General features: G+C 44.2%; 2 protein-coding genes across 2 annotated transcripts in view; both read right to left on the bottom strand.

Moving 5' to 3' along the window:
• The window catches only part of CXCL12 (C-X-C motif chemokine ligand 12), a 277,761-nt gene that overhangs the window by 37,511 nt on the left and 218,128 nt on the right, over positions 1-22,122 (bottom strand). The gene's annotated exons all lie outside the window — the stretch shown is intronic.
• Positions 9,785-22,122, bottom strand: part of ERCC6 (ERCC excision repair 6, chromatin remodeling factor) — a 62,323-nt gene continuing 49,985 nt past the window's right edge. The window contains exons 15-21 of the mRNA XM_063304616.1: positions 21,163-21,282; positions 20,553-20,647; positions 15,025-15,170; positions 14,323-14,940; positions 13,146-13,323; positions 12,034-12,139; positions 9,785-10,483 (exon numbers count right to left, since the gene is read on the bottom strand). Of these exons, the coding sequence (XP_063160686.1) occupies positions 10,058-10,483; positions 12,034-12,139; positions 13,146-13,323; positions 14,323-14,940; positions 15,025-15,170; positions 20,553-20,647; positions 21,163-21,282 (1,689 nt within the window). The 3' untranslated portion in view covers positions 9,785-10,057. The remainder of the gene's footprint in view (positions 10,484-12,033; positions 12,140-13,145; positions 13,324-14,322; positions 14,941-15,024; positions 15,171-20,552; positions 20,648-21,162; positions 21,283-22,122) is intronic.

The following is a 22,122-nucleotide window of genomic DNA, read 5'->3' as shown; positions in this document are numbered from 1 at the left end:
GTGCTCCTCTTCCGTTTCTGAGTATATTAGTACATCGTCTAAGTAGACGAGGACCCCCTTGAACAAGTGGTCATGCAAGACCTTGTTAATCAGTTGCATAAATACCCCTGGTGCCCCTGCCAAACCAAATGGTAATACCTTATATTGAAACGACCCCAGGGGGCAATTAAAAGCCGTCTTCCATTCGTCCCCCTCCTGTATCCGCATGCGGAAATAAGCCTCCCGCAAGTCCAGTTTTGAGAATATTTTTCCCTTAGAGAGGTGTGCCAGGATGTCCTTGATGAGGGGTAAGGGGTATTTGTTTGAGATGGACGCGGCATTCAAGCCGCGGTAGTCCGTGCAAAGCCTCAATGTCCCGTCCTTTTTTCCCCTGAAAAGGACTGGGGCTCCGACTGGTGAGTTAGCAGGCTCAATGAAGCCGCGTGCCAGATTTTTGCCCACGAATTCTCACAATGCTGCCAGCTCCTTCTGGGTCATTGCATAAATTTTGGGCTTCGGTAAGGGTGTGTTGGGAACCAGTTCTATTGTACAGTCCGTTTTTCTGTGTGTGGGGAGTTTGTCTGCCTCTTTTTCCCCGAACACATCTGCGAACGCCGCGTACCTTTCTGGCAAGCCTGCCAGGGCCACTTCTTCCAGATGTGTAATTGTGGACGCTGCCCTCCCCACCGCAGCACGGGGGACCTGATCCCCTGTAGGCGCTTGGTAGGAGCCGTCTGGGAAGGTGATTGCCCTGGTCTGCCAATTGATGTGTGGGTTCCGTCGCACCAACCACGGGATACCCAGGATTATTAGTGGTTGGCCCACCGGTGCCACGATAAATTGCAGGCTTTCCCGGTGGCCGAGCTGCAGCGCCACTTCGTCGGTGTATTGGGTGACCGCCCCCCCCCCCCCCGCTGCTGATCCATCCAATTGAGTGAATACGATATGGTGCTGAAGTTGATAGCAGCGGAGCTTTAAATCAGCCACCAGGTCCAGTTACATTAAGCACCTGGAGCAGCCCGAGTCGATTAGGGCCCAAATTTTTACAGACTTCAACTGTGATTTCAGTTCAACCTTGACATACAAGGTGGGGCAGTTTTCACTCACCCAGCTGTTGCTGTGCCCTTCTTGATCCCTCACCTGCCCCCTGGCGCTTCTTAGGGCAGGTGGTTGGTGTTTCCCACCGGCTCGTCGCTCGCTGACTCTTCCATGGGGTAGGGAAAAGATTTCCATGTGACTTCTCCAGTAGCGGCTGGCATCATTTAGGCAGTGTTGGTGGTTTGCCCGGTGGTTTCCACGGTCTGTTGTCGTTGGTTTTGGTGTTCGGGCAGGATGCGGCTTTGTGCCCCTCCTTCCTGCAGTGGAGGTACTGCCCCTTGGTGAATCGCCGTTCCCTCTCCTCCCTCCAGGATTGGGGTGCTGGTCTCACTGGTCCGGGCGCGGTTCAGGGTCCCCTTGTCGTTGTCGTTTGCAGGGCTGTTCGCTTTACTTGCAAAAAAGTTTCTTGGGCATTTTCTGCCTTTCCGGCTAGCCGTATCCACTCAATGAGAGTGGTAGGGTCGTCCCTGCATAACGCCCACCTCAAGACGTTCAAGTCCAGACCTTCCTTGAAACGCTCGATCAGGGTCGATTGTGACCAGTCCTCCACCTTTCCAGCCAGGGCTTGGAATTCCATGGTATAGTCTGCCACAGAACGTTGCCCCTGGCTGATTCCCCTTAATGCTCTTTTTGCTCTGTCCTTTTCAAGGGGATCTCTGAAATGTAGGTCGAGCGCCCATATGAAGTCGTCAACGTGATCTAGTTCTGGAGCACCTGCTTGGCACATCTGTACATACCAATCAGCTGCCCTTCCCCGTAGTTTGTTTGCTATTGCGTTGATCTTGCCTTTTTCGGATCTGAAACATTGTCCATATTCATCCATGTAATTTTTTGTGTTGGTGATGAAGGACAGCGTGGTCGGGTCTCCATCGAACTTGACCCCGAGGTCTTTGACTCCTGCTCCCGGTGGGTTCCACCTCACCTCTGGGCATGTGGGCACTTCCCGGGATGTTGGGGTTCTCCATCCTCTCTGTGGGGATTCCCTCGGCCGGGTTCCTGGTTGTGTTGCTCCCGTCTCGTGCCTGCTCCACCCTCGACCCAGATGTCATGTTTCTGGGATGGGGGGGGGAGACGACCTCCTCCTCGGTTCGGCACGGAGACCTCTGCCTGGTTCCGCGTCTTCTTCTTGCCACCTCCGTCCCTGCCCCCGATGTCCCGTCTCGGATGTTGGGGGGGGGGGGGTGATGCGCCTCTGGAGCCTGGTTCCGGCTCACCTCTCCCTTGAGTTTCCCACCCGATCGCCAACCTCAGGAGCAGCTGCTCTATTGACTCCAGCCTCAATTCCACCGTGCTGAGCTGCTCATCAGCTGGGGAGCCATCCGCGGGCTGTCCGCTCCGCCTTCCCTCCGCTCCTGGGGTTGTCGTGCAGTGCTGTTCTTTCACCTCTTTCGATGCCCCGAACGGTCCTGGCAGGGATCCCGCCGTTTCGTCCAGGGTGACCCACTCGCCTTGTGACTCTCTCGTGGCTTCGAGAGTCCCGCTCCTCCTGGTCTCCTCCTCTGAGCTCGATCCCGAACCTCTCTGGACTTCATGGTGTCGGGGTGTATGGGTCCTGCCGATCGCTCTTTCCGTGGAGCTGGGTGACCTGTCGCCGGTCCTTGGGTCGCCGCCGCTCTGTCAGTGGATTCTGTCCATCGCCAACTCAGGTCCCTCACAGATCAGATCTGGATTGGTGCTGGCGGAAATTTTTTTTTCGAGATTCCTGGCTTTATGTAATGGTTGCCTCGTTACCCAATAAGGCACGGAGTCAGATGGGCTAAGGATTTCCATTTATTGAATACAGAGTGCATACGCGCAAAAAGCCAGGAATGCGGGCGTGGCAGCGGGGTACCCCGTTTATACCCACGTGGCGGACCTTGTCTCCCTCCACCCCCTATTGTCCCACAAGTTGGATCCGGATCCCTGATGGGCGATCTGGAAGTGATACCGGTCTGCTGATGAGTGATTAGGGTGATCACCGCTGGTTTCTTCTGTCTCCTCTTCCTTATCCGTTGCAGGTGCGTGCCCCGGGGTAATGTGTGGAAGTTCCGCCGATCTGTTTGATGGCCCTTCTGGTTCTGGCAAAGGTGTGCCTCCTTTGTCCTTTGATTGCTTTTAGTGGTTGAGTGCTTAAAGGATTAGGGCTATCCCTTCCTTCTTCCTGAAAGGCATGTTCCCCGTTGTGATGCATGGATGCCTTGCAACGGGGAGCATGACACAATACCTTGAAAGCATCCAGGTCTGGGATATGCAGAAGTTCCTCATTCTTTTGGTAGAGAAATAAACTGACCAAGGGTAATAAAACAGGCAAGGCTGAACTGTAACACATTTCCCAAAGCTGGATTTTACAGCACCAAAAAGGAGCTGGCCATCTCAGAAATCATTTAGACCATGCTTCAGAAAATCAGTGGCCCAAGAAATAAATATTGATGAATGAGGACTGCTCAAGCTTCTCTCCTGGGCAGAAGCAACCCCTGTCCCAAGAAGGGGAGAGCAGAGGAGTCAGGCAGGGGGATGCCTTGTAAGCCAAGACATGACGACTTGGGGAAGCTCCCAGGAATGTTTTTTTTAGTGGGTGGTCAACTGGATGTGGAAACTAGCTGAATTGATTAGGTAGAGGTTAGGTAGGGTAGTTATTTGGGGGTGGGGAGTATGAATGTTGAGTGACTGAGAAGGCAACTGTGACGAGGCCAGGTCCACAAACTGTCCTGCCTGCGAACGGTCTAACGGTGGGCTGGTGCATTGCTGGCCTGTAAGATTGGGGCAGGTTTGTTTCTTAGAGGTGAGGTAGTGGCACCCCAAATTAAGACAATTACAGGCAGAGGGAGAAAGGGGGATATTGGGAAAGCCATGGCAGAAGGGGGCCTCAAATATTGGTGCAGGTCCCTTTTTTCAAGCCAGATTGTCAGGCACCTTGACCTCGTTTTCTGGATAAGCATCCAGTCTGTGTTCATCTGTGACATGATGGATAAATGTGGGGATCTGGCTTGTATTACTGAGACCTGGCTGGGTAACAATGAGGCAATAGCCCTGTTGGAAACCTGCCCTGCTGAGATTCAGGTCCAACAGCAGCTACAATTCCAAGTTCAGAGAGGAGGGGTAGCAACGAGAGCCAGTTTGGTTTAGTGGTGAAGGTGCTGGGCTAGAAACCAGGAGACCGTGAGTTCTAGTCCCACCTTAGGCATGAAAGCCGGCTGGTTGACTTTGGGCCAGTCACTCTCTCTCAGCCCAACTCACCTAACAAGGTTGTTGTTGTGGAGAAAATAGGAAGAGGAAGGAGTATTAGGTATGTTCGCCGCCTTGAGTTATTTATAAAAAAAATAAAGGCGGGATAGAAAATAAATAAATAAATGAGTACCTGTGACATTTGCATGGTGACAGAGAAGACTGCCTCCAAGGAGACTGGGTGTGAATGCCTGAGCGTGGAAGTGGGTTTCATTGACAAGCTGCTGCTGCTGGTGTACCAACTATCCTCCACAAACTCCTGGATCTTGTCTTGAAGCTGATGTTGGAGTTCCAAGGGCTTTTATTCTTAAGCAACTTCAGTCTCCAGTTAATAGCCTCCGTGATGACCATGGGCTCCAACATACGTGCAAGAGCACACACACTGGGGCATACGAAGGACATTAACAGCTGTCTTTTGCCATGGTCCTTACTTCCTCATCAAATTGCCGATCACAGAAGCCCTGGACCTCTGCAAGGGTGGTGGATCTTTTAGATTGTTTTTCCCCAAGCATCTAATTGATCCAGATGCTTTCCAAATGGTGCATGAGATTTCCCCAACAATTTGGTGGGCAGCTCAGTCTCACTAATCTGTGGAATAGTCTGTGGAAGGTGGCGAGAGAGCTGGACGAGATTGTTCTAGGGAAGCATCTGCTCAGTCATCGGTCCCAAACAGCTCCTTCCCAAATGGGAAATAGTGACTAGATACCTAAAATTACTATGGTTACAACTCAAAATGGACACAACCAAGCACTGGTAACAGCTCACATACAAGCCTACCTAGTGGTGGTAAGAGTAGCAGAGCATAAATTCTTTGTATTTATTGTGTTGGCTGTCCAGGGAAGGATGGGAAGAATAAACACGAAAAGCATGCAGGATATGTGGGTTTATTAGCAGATAAAGGAATGGATGCCATTTGGCAGTACCCACTCTGGTCTTGTTATACTATGGGATTCTTTTGAACTTGTGGAGGGAGGCAGATAGGGATAATGTTGGTAGAACATTACTCTCTTGAAGCTCAATTCAACCATCCTGGCTTCTCTGAGATGCCAAGGAGAGCGGAACTTCCTCAGACCCTTGCCTGGGAAAGGATGTAATGACACTGGCTTTAAAGAAGGTGGCAGCGTATCCCCTCCTGAAACCTTTTGTTGATCCATGCATGCACAGTAACTTCTGCTCAGTCTCCAGTCTTCCTTTTGGGGAAGGTTGTTGAGAAGGTAGCAGCAAAGAGAAGATGGATGGTCTGGATCTTTTTCAGCCAGGGCTTGGGCATGGAATCAAAATGGCATTGATCACTATGAAAGGTGATTACACCTAGACTATGGAGGCTTGGCAGCATCTAGCATATAGGGAGTGCACCCACTTGGTCCTATCAGACCACGAAAACAGCATACATGTTGACATTTCAGTTTCGTTTATCTGACTCTAGGCCCAATGTGACTCTGGCAGTAGCTAAATTTTTTTACTGCCATTAGATGTAGGAAGAAACTATTTGCCAAACAATTTGTTTCCAATGAAATGTCAACATGTATGCTGTTTTGTTAATACATTTGTTCTTGAGTCCTTTGACTGTAACAAACATTCATTCAACAAGCTATTACCAGTGTTTTCAAGGGCCTTAGAGACTTATCTCTTAAGATTTTCCTAAGTTTTAGGGTCAGATGGTTTGGTCTGATAGCCCTAAGTATTCCTTTACCCCATTTTGAAGACAGGACTGCTCTTACCGAGTCACATACCGCTTCATCTGTTCTCCATAATTTCTCAAAGGTTTCTCTAAAACATCATCAAGCAACTCTAAGCTGAAATTCATTTGGCCTGGAACTTCTAATCTAATTCAAAGTAAACTGATAGATACATGGTCAAAGAATATCTCAAGCTTCAGTGCGTTCCTCCATTTTGCTTTTTACATTTGGCTGGTGGGAAACATATTTTCTTCTTGGAGAAGACTGAGAGTTGAATAGCCCTACCTGAAAGCATGTGGCCATCATCACATGGCAGCTGGTGTAACAACCTTTCCTCTTCCTTTGAGTGTATTTTAAAGAAGATCTTGATGTTCCTGGTGTTCTTTGCTAACTTCAGCTCATTCTGGACTTTCAGTTTGCTGACATCCACTTTACAGTTCTGGGCTACCTGTCTGCACTCCCTGATGACTTGGTTCTCTTTCCATTTCTCACATGCCCTTTTTTTTTGTTTCCAAATATTCAGTATGCCTTTTGTGCACTCCATTTACCCCCTTCCATTACAATTGTTTGTTTTATCATCTCCTTGTTTTGGATCTCCTAACCCATCTTGAGCTCCTTTTCCCATTAGCTTATTCTGCCATGGAACTGTATTTATTGTTGTTCTAAACTAATTAAAACCTGCTTTTTTGAAGCTCAAGATACACATTTTACCACACTGAACTTTAGCTTCCCTTAAAATCAAAACTTTAGTAGTAAATTAGCACTTTCCCCCAACGTTCCTGCTAAGTCCATTTCTTCAGCTAAGTCTCCCTACTGATCAGTATCAAGTCAACCTTAGCTGATCTTCCTGTACCTTCATTCTCTGAAAGTTTTCAACAAGGCAGGAATTTTCTGGAATGACCACACTTGGCAGAGTTTATTATTTCATCCCTTTTTGAAATATCTGCAATTTGCTTTGGGTAGCATTGCCCATATCTTCCCTTGCTTGGCAAGTAATACTAAACACCAACAGCATTACTGTTTTTATTTCTTCTCTCACATATTCATCCTCCACAGCACTGCCAAGTTCATTCACTGAATTAACGAGAACACCAACTGACCCACCACAGTCTTCAGCTTCTTTCGAGTTTCAAAATATGTTTCTATCTGTATTTGTCTCCACATAAATTGGCAGAGATAGTGGTGAGTGTACTTGGTATCTTGGAAGTTAGTGCGTTAGTGCTAACTTCAGCTCATTCTGGACTTTCAGTTTGCTGACATCCACTTTACAGTTCTGGGCTACCTGTCTGCACATCCCTGATAGCTGCTCCTGCCAGTGTATTTCATAAGCCAGTAGGTCAACTTGGTTCCATATAGAATTGTATCACTGTACTCTATAGTACTATATCTACATCTTGTCGTCTTTGGGGATCAATCCACTAACTCCTGTTTTGGTGCCTATTTCTTCTCCTGAAGGCTCAGAGTCTGTTTTGCAAGGAAGGCAGGGCAAGAATGAAAAGGAAGACCCTACAAGAAAGTGAATCACAGAGAACATTCAGTCACATCATTCTGTCTTCCTGGGCTGAGTGCCTGCAAACACTAAACATGTGAATATTTCTCATTGCTTATCCTCATCATGCAGAATCTACGTGACTTAGTTAAGTCAATCTTTTCTTAATGAAACCCTTGTTAATCTCAAATCCCTAACTGCATTAAGACGAGAGATACATGGATACTCTGTAACATCATTCAAAATGGCTATCATCTAAATCCCAAGGAACCACACTCACACACTGCTGTCTTCTCTCTCACGTTAACTCATTCAACTCGTAGCGTTAATACCAGTGTTAAAATTGCTTGGCTTCTGAACTGGATGCAAAAAGGCTTCATTTTATACTGCACAGCACAGAAATTCTATAGGGTTGCCTATAGAGTAAGAGAGTGACCTCCTTTTCCATTGCAGTTTCGTAGCAGGTGGTGTGGAATTTTCCTTAGCTAGGTTAAAAGCATGTCAAGATAATGGATCCAACATCCTGCCTCTGCCTGGAGGAGGAAGAGGTTGCTAGAGGTCTTGAGATAATATAAAGGGGGCCTGAGGGGAAATCAAAATCAAAGAAGGGGAATTGAAACTTGTTGTATTTTATGGGCTTATAGAACTTATGCTTACAGTTTAACTACAGTATTGAATGAGAACTGTTATCCTATAAAAAAAGCAATGTTAATTATTTTTCTAGGCTCCCTTCCGTAAAGAGTATCTTTTGTAAAAAAAACACAAAAACGCTTCTAAATAAAATTACCTTGCTTTACTCCCTATACTGTATCATTAATGCACCAATGATACCCAGCTTTCTATCTCCACTCTGGGCTGCCCAAGCATTGCTGCAGACAGTGTGTCTGGTGGCTGTAGAGGTCTGGATGGGGCAGAATAGGCTTCCATTCAACCCTAGCAAGACAGAATGGCTTTGGGCTCTAGGGCCCCAGTTCCAGGGATTCTCCACTTCTTGTTCTGAATGTGGTGGCATCACCCCAAACAGAACTGGCATGCAATTTGGGGGTCCTCCTTGACTTGTGAGTCCGGTTTAAGAAGCAGGTAGTGGTCAGGACCAGGAGAGCCTTCGAATAGCTTCATGTTGTATGCCAGCTGCACCTTGAGAGGGTCTGTTCATTGATACACACAGCTTAGTCATCTCGCAGATGGACTATTGCAATGCGCTCTACATGGGATTGCCCTTGAAGAGCATCCAGAAGCTGCAGTTGGTACAAAATGCTGTAGTGCAGCCAGTTATGAGCACTTCTTGATTGGCCATTACACCTATCCACAAGCTGCACTGGTTGCCAATATGCTTCCAGGTTCAATTCAAGGTGGTGGTGGTGAAATATAAAGTTCTCCATGGCACGGGATCTGGTTATTTGCAGAACTACCTCTCCCTGACTGTCCCGTCCCATCTCATCAAATATGGCAGGAAGGGCATGCTATGGGTCCCGTCCATTGAAGTGTGCCACCTGGTGGGACTCACAAAAAGAGCCCTTTCTTTTGCGGTGCCTGTCCTGTAGAACACCATCACCCTGGAGCTAAGACTGGCCCTGAAGACATGGCTATGTTCCCGGGCTTGAGGGTCAGAGCAACTGTTGGAACCTGTGAATTACTTTTGCTGAAATATTTGTATTGTCATCTGTATTGATTTTTTAAAACCTCATCTGCCAATTGTCTATTTTGTTTTTTTTTTATTGTTGTTAACCACCCAGAGTCACTTGTTTGAGATGGGCAGCCATGCAGAATAAATGGATGGATGGATATTTGGTTAATTGGTGAATACAGCAAGAAACAAACTTCTCTAAGTGGAGATTTCCACATCACAGGATACAGCAGCAACCTCTTCCATGCTGCTCAGTACAAATTTTCAATCATCTGAGCAGATCAGGAAGGGAAGAATCAGGAGTTTGAATAATTGGGGTTTACAACTGAGCAAGTGGGAAAAGGGCCAAGGAGAGCATGGCCCGAAAGGACAGCTGGCAGAACAGATTGATTCTACTGAGCAGACAGGTTTTCTAATGCTTTCTACAAACTTGGCACAGTCACTTTCATTTTACAACCAGAATGAACTATCATTGCAAAATAATGTCTATACATTCATCCCCTCCAACAGGTTAGCAGCCCCAAAATGTTGAGAAGTCTGTTCTATTAAATTTTCAAAACCAAAAAAAATGACCTGACTTACCAATTTTCACTTAACTTTCGCTGCTGCCAGAATTTCTCTCATATAGATTACATTTTTATGTGACACTAATATTTTTCAGCTTTAAAATAATTCTTACTAATGCTGTTAATATACAGGGCTAATCACTTGCTATTTAAGGTATCGATTCAGATAAACAGCTTGTTCTTTCTGATTTTTACAGCATGATTTACCAGAAAACTTACTAGAAATCCATTTTAAGATCCAATTTAATTTTTTTTTTAAATAAGGAAAATGTTCAGTTGGTTTCTATTCTTGTTTTATAATGTTGGTGGCACTATGTAGAACGGGACACAAGAGTGCAATTCTGTGATGTATCATTTTAAAAGGAGGTAAAAAGCCACAGGTGTGTTGGATGGGGCAATCATTTCCAGAGAATGGTCAGGTAAATTCTGGTTTTAGTTTCCAAAGCCCTTCTCCATTTGACTGCCTATGAAAAATGCAGAGATTTCTTAGGAGCTCCCGGAAGACACAAGACTGTTCCATGGTCAGCTTTGATTCAAATTCCCGCAGTATCTCCTGAGTGCCAGCTTGACCAGGCACATGGGCCTGGAAAGCTATGAAGTTCTGGATATCCAACAGCAATTCATCATGTTCTGTTGCTGTGGGGGGTACAGAGATGGTGTGCTGGAAACTCCCCTCAGTTTGATCATCTCTCCCCTGGGATCCAGTCAGGTGATTTCTTTCTCTCATTTTAGCCAGCAATGAAGATGAGTCCAACACACTTGAAGAGGACTTTCCTGCTCCTGCTTGTCCATCGAAGTGAGGAGGTTTACTTATATTTTCCTCTCTCCCTTTCTCAGTGTCCTGCAAATACAAAAGAAAATGTTGGAAGGAATTCTCACATTACAGAACTTAAAACAGTTAACGCTTATCAGAAAAGTTATTTATTTGTGTGATGCCAGTATCCAAATAGCAGGGTAACTCCCTCTACAACCTAGGGAATCATTTTTGGGATGTGGTCATTCAGCAATAATTAATCCTTGTCAAAGCGGCAGCACTTAGCCCATACTTACCAATTTATTAAGGAGAATATTGCAAGGGACTCTGTCAAAGACTTGGCTGAAGTTCAAGCACATTATGACTATGGCGTTCCCCCGATCTATTAAGCTAGGAACACTATCAAAGGAGGAGATACACTTAGTCTTATCTTGAAGAAGACATTTAAGAAACCTCTTTAAATGCTATGTGGCTTACTTTGGAATAAATGGGGACAAGCTTACATTGCAAAGCTGCAATTTTATGCACACTTTCCTAGATACGGTCTCCAATGAACACAACTGAACTTCTGAGTAGATGGCATTGTTCTGCATGTCCCACCCACCTTTTTTCATCACAGCTGTGTAAACCTGCTTAAGGGAGAGCTCTTCCTGTCCTTCCTCTGCTGACACTGATCTCTGATCTTATCTGCCCAAGCGGAGAACAATTCACAAGCAACCCAGCTATGAAAGATAAAGAATCAAACATAAGGAGCCATGGTTTTCTTTCCACTGATGTGTACTGACCTCTCCTTTTTCTCCTTCTAAACAGGAGGTATGGGAAACCAATAAGAATTTGTGTTTCTCAAAGGAGATGGTGAATCATATTGGAATATAGTTTTCTCAAAAATTTTGCTACCGCAACTGCCTTTAGGAAAATTTCAAGAAGCTGTCAAAAACCATCCCTTATATAATTTTAAGAAATTCAAGATTGACTGAAGACCTGGGCTGAAGAGTTAATTTGTCTTTTTCTTTCTTTCCTCTTCCCCGTCTATATCTGCTGTGGCTTTGCCTTAAAGGTATGCTTTTAAGATATGTCTTGGATTTGATAGGGTATTCTGGGTTAAACCGCTGGTATTCTTGGCATCCTAGAGGATCTTGCATCAGACCAAATTAGGGAAGCTCATGAGATCTAAATGGGCCCTTCCCCAACATTTCATACAGATGAGGGTCTTGTTGACGGAAAAGCATCTCTGGCTCTTGAAACCTGAAAATTCCTTCCAAAAGTTTATCGATGTCTCTTGAACCTCTTAGAACCTATTTCTTCTCCTTTCTGGAACATGTTTTTGGGACCTTTTAAACCCACATAACTGTAACCAAGGCACAAGTAATATATGAAAAAAAAATACTATCTCCTGCAGATGAATTCCAGTTGATATTAATGATAAAAAGACAAGAAAGTGAAGATGATTACAATCAGATGTAATCAAAATTTCTCAAGAGGCATACCTAATATGCTACCACTGTCGTAGACAAAAAGGAACCAAGAGAAATACAGCATGCAAGCTAAGTTGAACAACTGGAACTTGTAATCAGTCAGATAGGCTTAGTTGCTTTTGTATTTAAGATGAGAAACTACAAAAGAATTATGTTTCTTACATTCACTATGAGTTGCTCATGTTTCAACTTGCACTTTTTTCCTGGAGCTTGATAGGAGGAAGATGGTATCATGAAATTTGGGTTCCTCTTCTGGCCAAATCTGCTTCTGAAATTATCAAGAATCAGAGATATATTCTTCACAAACTGATCTCATGGCATCACAAGGCAGATACATTAGTATCGATTAATGCTGTAGGGCCACACGGCAAAGCAAAACATAGGAAGGTTAACTCCACATACACCTCCTGCTGACCTCAACCCACAAACTACACGTATTAAGTCGTATCTTCTTTTTTGTCCACTCTCTGAGTCTCATTTTCCAGTGTGGCAGTCCTTGTCCCTTTTCCTATGACTGGAGCCTTCTTCTCTCAAAGCCTAATTATCAAGAGAAGAAAATATTTTTGTGGGATTACAACACCCAGGAGAATTAGTCCTAGCCTCTACTCACACAGCAATTAGGCTTAAAATCTTTTCTAGGTCAAGAACCCCCCCTTTTTTCTTTAAAACTAATTTCAACATGGAGGACAGGGCTGAGAAATGGCAGCTGTAGACTAGAGCTCCCTAACCATTGCTTTAAAGGTTTTACTCATGCTGAATTCCCCTCTGCAAACCCCTTTAATATTAAGGCTAAAGATGCTGTCAGTAGCATCCAGGAAAGATGGAGATGACCCTCTCCTCCCTCTATAGCAGAAATATACAACATTGGCTTGGAGCTGGGAATATTTCAGCTTTTTAGTCAAAAAATAAGAAGAGACTATCTCATAAAATAATGTAAAGATGAGATAGGGAAATTTCTCTTGCCTAACAACCAAAGAGCATCAGAATACCTTGTCCTTCAACATTTTAGGCAGCATCAGTAGACTTTGCAAGCTTTCCAATCACATACTGATGCTCCATAGATAATTTTAAAGGCTAAAGTAGAGAATCTGCACACTTCAGCACGAAGCATGGATTTGCAATTTGGTTAGCTATTCACTTCTCTCTGAAAAAGTGGAAAATTATGCTTTTAGATATGGCATGTCACCAAGTTAATTGTATTGTAAGAGAAACCATCCTCAAATACATAAAGCAGGACAAAGCAATCGCTCCAGATGGAGTGTCAACAGGCTTACTTTAATCTTGTTGGGGTGGTACCAGTCCAAGTGGAAGCAGCTCCCCGGTATCGCTGTCGAGAAATCTTGAGGGCTCGGAGGGCATCTTGAGCAACACGATTAGCTTCTGCTTCCACCAGCACATAATCTGGATTAGAAGCTTCCATAATGGCATCGTGCTTCATTACACTGTGTATTCCTGGGAGAGGAAGGAAGGAATGGCTTTCAGAAAACCATAATCTCTCCATTCCCTTTGTCTGAATAAACAGAAATAGCTGTCTGATTAATAGGCATGCTTTGCCTTGACATGGTGCTTTGCAGGGCAGAGGCTAAACCTTTCTTTTGAGGAGATGTTCTGCATACGGAGTAGACCTCAACAACTGACTAGAAGTGCAGAGCCAGAGTGGATCTCTCTCAGCTAGCTGCCTTGCTGCTAGAAATGCAGCTTCTACACATGAACAAACCTGCTAATGTCACAGAAAAAAATGTGGAAAATGCCACGATCTGTCTCACCCAATTTCTCCTTGAGGACAGAGTCCCTCCCCCCAAACTGTGCTGCTGCAGAGAGTAACAGCAGTACAGGAAATCTGTCTAGCAGTTAAGATGCTGGGCTAGAAACCAGGAGGCTGTGGGTTCTAGTCCCGCCTTAAGCACGAAAGCCGGTTGGGTGACCTTGGGCCAGTCCCTCCCTCTCAGCCCAACTCACCTAACAGGGTTGTTGTTGTGGGGAAAAGAGGAGGAGGAAGGAGTGTTAGGAATGTTCGCCACCTTGAGTTATTTATAAAAATAATGAAGGTGGGAAATAAATAAGTAAATAAATAAATATCCAAAAATAAAATACAATAAAATAAAAACCTGACTGAAAAACCTCACAGGGTTGTTTTTGTGGGGAAAAAGAGGAAGAAGGAGTACTACACATACCATCTTCAGCTCCTGAATGAAAGGTATGAAATGTATTTATTTATATTTCAAATTCAGTCACCGCCCTTCTCACTCCAAGAGTGACTCTGGGAGGTTAATTAATAAATAAACATGCACAAATGCATTCAGACCGTAATAAATCTGCCTGCTCTCAGTCTGGGTCTGTCAGCAACTCTTTTTATGGAAAAATAAATTGAAATAAGTTATTTGGACCTCTGTCACTTTTCAAATTATTATTATTATTTTTTAACAAAACAGCACAATAGAAGAAAGCTACCTGATTTTTTGAAAAGCTTCTCCAAAACGTAATCATCACTTTTCTTTGGATCTTGCATTTCCTCACTATTTTCCTTCTGGTACTTTCTCTGCTTCACCAGGTGAGGAATTGGCACACCTTCGAATCTGGCGTCTTTAGAACGTTTGGGCCTCTTCAGTTTGCCCTTGCGATGCTCCGTTTCTGAAGTCTGCTTTCTGTGATCAGTAACTGACCTATTCTCAACCTCCTGCTCCCTGCTATATTGTCTCTCCTTGTTTATGCTGCTCTCATCAGCTGGGACAGCACACGCCCTGTCCTTCAGTGCTCCTCCTTCCCCCGGCTGTGCCCTGGACAGTGGCTCCTCAGCCAAGCCTGAAGGTTTCCCTTCTGTCCTCATGATCCCATCTGTATTAGCAGCAGGAATTTTGTCAGGATCTTTCAGAAGAGGACAAGGGGATATTTCTGAGTTGTTTCCCTTGACCGTTTCAACTGATTCTACTGCTGTAACTGATGCATTTACGTGTTTTCTTGCTGAGAAGGAATCTGACTGCTTTGCACGACACCTTTTAGAAAATTCAGAAACATTTGCACGGTTACGCTTCAAAAGCCGCTTTGGTGTTGGAACATCAGAACCGGTTCCTGAAATGCATTACACAAACCATCAGCTGCTGCTCGTGCTTCTGAATTTATCACACAAACCTCAGAGCTCCCCATTTGACACACCTGCAAATATGGCGCTGGTTTCTGTCCCCTGGGCTCCATCTGGGCTGCTCAGTGTGAAGAGTTCATAGAGATGATTGGATTTGAAAAAACGTCTTTGCTTTGGGTCTTTCAAGATTCTGTTTGTTAGAAACTGTTTGAATATTTGCCTGGAAAAATGATTATTTTGTGGTAAGTGATGCATATATTCTGTTCAAAACATGACATATTCTTCCTGCTATATCTAATTTCTCTCTCACACACACACACTCACAATTCCACAAACTATGTCATACATGAAAATGCGAAAGATCTCAAAATCTCAATCTCTTAGAAAATATGTAAGGTATGAACGGAATAGAGTAAGTAATTTCAATAAAAGTTCTGCTGCAACTATAACTCAAAAAAGGGTAACAAATGATTGATTACAAAGCATTTAAAGTTCTCTACCAAGGAAAAAAGGGAATGTAGGCAATGCAACTGAAAGAAGGAAAGGAGCTAGATCCAGAGCAAAAAAAGAAAGACTAGAAATTAAGATTTAGCAAACCCAGCCTGCAGTGAAAGAGTTCAACCTTTTCCAGACAGGACCCTCCAGTTGTGCTGGAATTACAGATCTCCAGAATTCTCAGCTAGAATGGCCTCTGCAGCCAGCAGACCCAATATATATGGTGGGGACCAGGTTGGAGAAGAGAAGGCTAAGCTATTGGTTTCTTGTGCGCACATCTACCTCTGCTCAAAGATCTCTACTGGCTGTCAGTTTAAAACCAACCCAAATTAATGTTTGTGGATTACTACTTCGCAGCAATGTAGAAGAGGTCCTGGGGAACATCACCTCTGCACTATACAAGGCCCTGACACTAACATATTTTAGGTAGCTTTTCTAGAAGACATCCTTCTATGTTGGCCTTTTCTAATCAAAGCCCACCTAATATATATTAAGTGATTTTTTAAAAATCCAGTAATATTGATTTTATAATTGTCACATATCTTTATGGTATATCTACAATGAAATATAATTTTGGTCTAATTAAAAGTGGGAAAGATTCTCTCCAGTATGGCCTCTGCAAGGAATTGTGTCTGTGATGGCATAAATTTGGGAGACAGTCAACACCTTGCTTGGGGACTGGGTGCTCTGGTCTGCCTCCTACATAAGAGGCCCTCTATGGATCCAGCTGATGTTGGTAACTTTTGAAGGTGCATCCAACCTTCCCTTTTTAAGGAAAATTGACTAAGGGATGGAGATCCAACTGCAGAGTGTCTCAGGGGACGTGGATTATCTGGGATCCTTTCACTCAGGTTTCAGGCCTTGAGATGGGACTAAAACAGTATTACCAGAAAGGTAATCTGGCAATTTGAAGCAAGGTATCATATGCTGATGATACTCAGTTTAATATTGCCTGGCCCAGCTGGAGACGATGTGGGTGGACATCTTGCCTGGAGGCTGTTATAATCTGGATGGGAGAAAGCAGGTTTACATTGAGCCCTGGCAGGATGGAGTTCCTATTTGTCCATCACAGTCCTCTAACAACTCTTCTTTGAGAAGTAGCACTGTCCCTGAAAGAGCAGGTCTGCAATTTGGGGGTCCTCACAGCTACTGCTGGAAAGGAAAGTGGAGACTGTGGCCAGGAGGTCCTTTGCTCAGCTTCGGCTGGTGGGCTAGTTAGAGTCCTATCTGGAGCAGCAGGACCTTGAGAAAATAACTTATGCTTTCCTGACTTGGACACTTTAAAGAACCTACTCTACAAAACTGTTTTACACCTACTCTAAAAAATGAGAAATTTGGTCTTATTCTCTTTTTACAGATAGGATTTTTAAGTGGTGAAAGGCTAAAGGTACTCATTTTAATACCTTTAGTACTCTCTGAATCCCCCAAATATAAAAGCACTGAAAAGTTTGGCCCCACCCTCTCCAGGTATACTGTGGAGTTCTAAAAGCTGCAAGAGAGGTGCTGGTGGGTCATATGTGTCACCAGCACATATGACCCTCTGCAGGAAGGGCAGTGAAATGAGAGCAATGTTGCTTATGCACCAAAGTCAGTCCAACCAACTAATTATCTATCTATCTATCTATCTATCTATCTATCTATCTATCTATCTATCTACCTACCTACCTACCTACCTACCTACCTATCTATCTAGGCTCCTTGACTCCATCGTGATGAAAAACAAAGTCAGAGGAATGAACAAAATAAATTGTCAAAATAAGGAGCAATTTTAATCAGCTTCTCATATACATCTTCTGTTTATGACAAAATGATAATTCTTCTATATATCCTACGAGCCTGTGTCCTGGAACAGCTATGCAAAGAGCCAGCCAAAGAGGAAGAGACCTTAAACCTCAATAATGCTCAGCATCTTTTCCAAGGTGGGTTATCAAAGCAATTGGTGACCATAAAACTGCTACTTTCATTAGACCTGGGAGTGGACATTTACTGAAAAAAGTCTAGAACACTCACATTTGCTTTCAAAAGAACAAACTTCCCCAAATGAACGGTAAAAATAAAATTGAAAGGGAAAAGTCAAGGAGGCCAATTCTTTCAAGAACACTATAAATATTACCAAAGCAGAAGCTCAGCTAGCACGTTCCACTCCATTCAAAAATGCTGGCTCAGTGTCCAAGAGCATCCCAGTGCTGTTAATCAGCAAAGTTAGAGCTGCTAAATGTAAGACTTGTTCAAATGAAGAGAACAACCAAGTTTATCAAAGACAATGCAAGATGACAATGAGGGATTCATTCTCTTCCTCCAGAGAGAGACTTGCCAGGCATATGGCCAAGAACATCCTGAAGAGGGGGGGGCAGATGCTTCTGTTTAACCCGCTTTTTTAGGAGGAGAAATTGAGGAACTGAGATACAGGGAAGTGACAAGGGAAGTTACAGGCCATAATGATGAATTAAAAACGAACAAAACACTGGGTCCAGATGCTTTTTCCAGGAGTTTTTAATAAATCAAGTGGGAAATAATTAAAAAGCTAACAAAGAAGTAATCCGGAAGGACTAGAATTTGCCAAAGTTAACTTTAATTTTTAGAAAGAAGTTGAGATTATTCATGTGTATATTACAAACAGTGACAGAGAGAGCACAGTTAGTTTAGCATTTCTCATTGGTAAATTAGTGAAAAGCTTTATTTAAGATTAAAACATCTGCAAACTCAGACTTTCCAATACTTTTTAAGTACTCTCACCAAAGGCTTGTGAACGAAGTGAGGACCTCTCCTGGACCGGTCACAGGCTGAACAACAGAATCAGAATAGCAACAAAGGACCATCATCCCAAGGGAGAGGTCTGCAAAGTGAATCCCAAAGACTTTTTTGGGCCATGAAGTTAGGCATAAACAGAGAGATGGCCAAATTTCCTGAAGATAGTAAATTATTTGGGAAAGGGAGTGGAAGTTCTCAGCAAACAGGTGCAAATACTGCAGCATCAAATCCATGCTTCACATATACATAAATGGGGAGCCTGATCTGGCAGTGACTACTGTGAGAGGCTGTGGGAAGCAAGGGGTTCGACTAGATGGCCTCTGAAATCCTTTCCGACTTTGATTCTGTGATTGCAAGTATCTCTAAAGGCACAGCAGAAGGCACACTGGATATGGCAATACATATAGCAAAGGAACAGCTTTTTCTGACATGTGTTTCTTATGCAATTGCAATAGTTCCCAGGTTTGGGGTTGTAAGGAGCCCTATTCACAGTATCTACCACTTTCCTCCTGACTTTGGAAACTGAAGCTTGCATGGCTCACTGTAAGGTTTTTAATGATTTTTTTGCTCCCATTTGGACCCGTCCAGATGCTAGGTATTCCTCCCTGGATAGAGGGATGAATGGAGAGAAGGATGGATGGATAGATACCATTTGGTCTTTCATGGTCTCAAAAAATTGAGTTGAGGCTGTCATTACCTATTCTGAATCTGATAGTATGACCTGGGCAAGAAGAAGATTCAAGAGGATATGAAAGGGGCTTCACTCCTCCTAATGCGGCTCATAATAGTTAGGGAGGCCTAACTGTGGCCTCAACTGTGGAGGGCTATTGGGTGAATGATGTGGCCTAATCACTGAGTGTTTCAGTTGCCTCTGGGGCAAACAACTTCCTGCAAGTTGTAACTAAGGTATCAATGGCAACCTTTCCTTTATGAGAAAGAACCAGGCCACAGCCACATCTGAATCACAGCACAAAGAATATTATGAAACTATAAAATATGCAAAAGGCAGCACTGCATTTGTTAATGGGGACTGCACAAAACTGTTAAATAGTTGTGCTGACTTCCAATCCATTTCAAACCTCAGTTAAAAAAATATTATAGGTAGTCCTCACTTAATGACCATTCATTCAGTGACCATTCAAAATTGTGAGTTGTGATGGACTTACAACCAGTCCTTGAAATTATGGCCATTGCAGTGCCCCTGCGGTCATGTTAGCAAAATTTAGGTGCTTGGCAGCCCACCTGCACTTATGACCACAGGGAAGCTTCAACTCCCCCCACCTATCCCACTCCAATCTCTGCCCTTTTGGCCCCCCCAACCCTGTCTTGCAGGGCAGCAAGCAGTCCCAGAACCACATGGCTCTGGGGCTGCTTGCCACACCCCAGGAAGTCACAGCCACCCCAGTCCCAGTCGCAGCTGGCTGTGCCTCCCTGCACCCCAAGACCCCTGCTGCCTTGCGCTCTGCCAACCCACCTCCCTTTGCCATCCTCTTGCTCCTGCTGCTGACTAGGTGTGCCCAGCCTGGCCCTCCGTGCCAAGGAGCCCCTTGGCGCGAAGCCAGCAAAAGCTAGGGACTTTGCAAGCGGTTTCTCCAGCGACCGATTCCTACAGGTGGCTCCCTGAGCCAACCCCCAGCCCTTTCCCATTGGGCAAAACCACTTCCTGGCTTCCCCAGCCAATGGCCCTCCCCAGCCAACCCTGGCCCTTTCCCCTTCCCCAGCCAATGGGGAAGGCAGGAAGCAGTTTTGCCCAGTAGGAAAGGGCTTGGGGTCGGCATTGCTTAGTGATGGAAATTCTGATCCCAATTACAGTTGTTAAGCAAGGACTACCTGTACTCTGGTTGATGGAATCCTGAACCAGAGAGCTTCTTATGCCACGTGAACATGCTTGGCTTCCTAAGAATGAAAATCACTGAGTAGAACTTTGCGTCCACAGCAGAATTCACCCTTCCTAAGTGGCATGCAGGGTGTTAGACTTAGCGAAGTGTATCACTGACCCAGGAGAGATTTCATTCACATCTTAACAGTCAGAGGTTCTTTAGCATGGTTTTTCACTGTGCCATTTCTGGATGATTTTTGGGGCCTGGGGAAGGATAGGGCAGTTTACTTCCAAACCAACCATGCTCAGAGCATGGTCTTAAGGACATAATACAGCATACGGACTGCAGCTAAGTAGGCCTGGAGCAGATCAGTATTCGGATGGGAAATCCCTTGGAAATCCCTGGTAGACTGCCTGAAGCTTCTTCAGGACAAAAGGAGGAAAAGATGAATATAAATGGAATAAGTAAATGCTGCAATTTAAACCTGCATCTGGTAGAACAGCAACAAATGAACACAGTAGCAACATCACACTGACCTGTGGTAAATCTTTTCTTCAATAGTACCTGCAGTAAGAAGTCGGTATACAGTCACGTCTCTTGTCTGGCCGATCCTCCATGCACGTTCTCGAGCCTAGAACACAAATATCCACAAATACCTGCTTGGCAAATAACCTTTTCAGACACTAAAGGAGGACAAAGCAGTCTTACTGCTGGAGTAAACAGTTACCAAAGCTCTTAACACTCATCCCAACTTTCTGCAGATGAAACACCCACGGTGGCTCCCAAATAGTTGGGAAGCTTGTTTTGCTGCTAAACCCTCAGATGCTATTTATCTTCCAGGGTGCAGAGCAGACTTAGGATAACTTTCAGCATGAAAGGGGAAAAAATGGCTCTCCGCAAGGGCCCTCTGAACCTGCTTCATTGAAAAGAAGACACCAAGCCATTTCAAGGCAAGCAATCTTAATGCGATGTGGAGTTTGGCCTCTTGCCATTAACATACTAGAAAGCCACTCAACAGCAATTAAATATCCTGAATCTGGGGCTTCACCGAACACTGCACACATGAAGGTCAGGTATGTTCAAAATAATTTGACTCAATGAAAACATGCTTTTATTAAATGTACAGTTCTTTTCCAGTGAACCTACCTGAGTGTCTGTGCTGGGGTTCCAGTCAGGGTCATAGATGATCACTCTGTCTGCACCTGTCAAGTTAATACCAAGCCCACCAACTCGAGTAGTAAGAAGAAAGACAAATATGGACGCATCCTATAAAAATATGCAAGATAAAGCATCCTTAGGAAAAGTTTTAAATGATCCATCTCACCATCTGCCTCTGAAGGAATGGAATACTAGCAACAGGTGAGTCTTTTATTTCATTTTCAACTTGGGGGGTGGGGGGCATAAATATTTTCATGTTAGCATTTTCATGTTTATTACCCTTGATCATGGAAGCAATCAATACCCATAAATATTGCCTTATTTCAATAATCACTGGGTGAGACAAACCTAACAAAAAAGGGGCAGAAACTTCTAATATGGTCATATAGCAGAAAAAATCTACCATATAACTGTCTGCAATTTGAGAATCTCGACAGTTAAGTTCAGGCCAACAGAAACCATCACCTCATTCCGAACTCAAATAAAATCACACATCAGTAGTTGACAGCCCTCTAAAGAAAGTTTGCCCAAATCCTCAGCTCTGACATTTTCTTCAGCAAACACTGTAAATAAGGACAACAGCAACCCTTTCCCATGTTCACTCTTCCACCTGAATTCTGAAATCCAATTTAATCCACTCCAGGGAATTTCCAAATGGAAGGAATAAGTTCAGAAAGCACACTTAAGATGATACTTAATCCTACATGTTCAGGGGGACAAGAAGCGATGGGTGGGGTGAGAGGTCATGCTAACTGTCTCCTGGCACACCTTCACAAGAGATACTAGGCAGCCTGGTCCAATTCATCAAAAAAGAACAGATTCAGGTACATTTCTCCTCCTTAGTTGCCACAAAGAACACAGCTTGTTTTTCTCTTTGTATCCCTTTTCCTTTGTATCAAAACATTATATTGTGGAGCTGTTTAATGTTTGCACAATGCTTAGGTAACC

Source organism: Candoia aspera, chromosome 5, assembly GCF_035149785.1.
Source record: "Candoia aspera isolate rCanAsp1 chromosome 5, rCanAsp1.hap2, whole genome shotgun sequence".
Taxonomy (NCBI): Eukaryota; Metazoa; Chordata; class Lepidosauria; order Squamata; family Boidae; genus Candoia; species Candoia aspera.
Note: the sequence above shows the minus strand (reverse complement) of the source record. Positions and strands in the feature narration are given on the sequence as shown.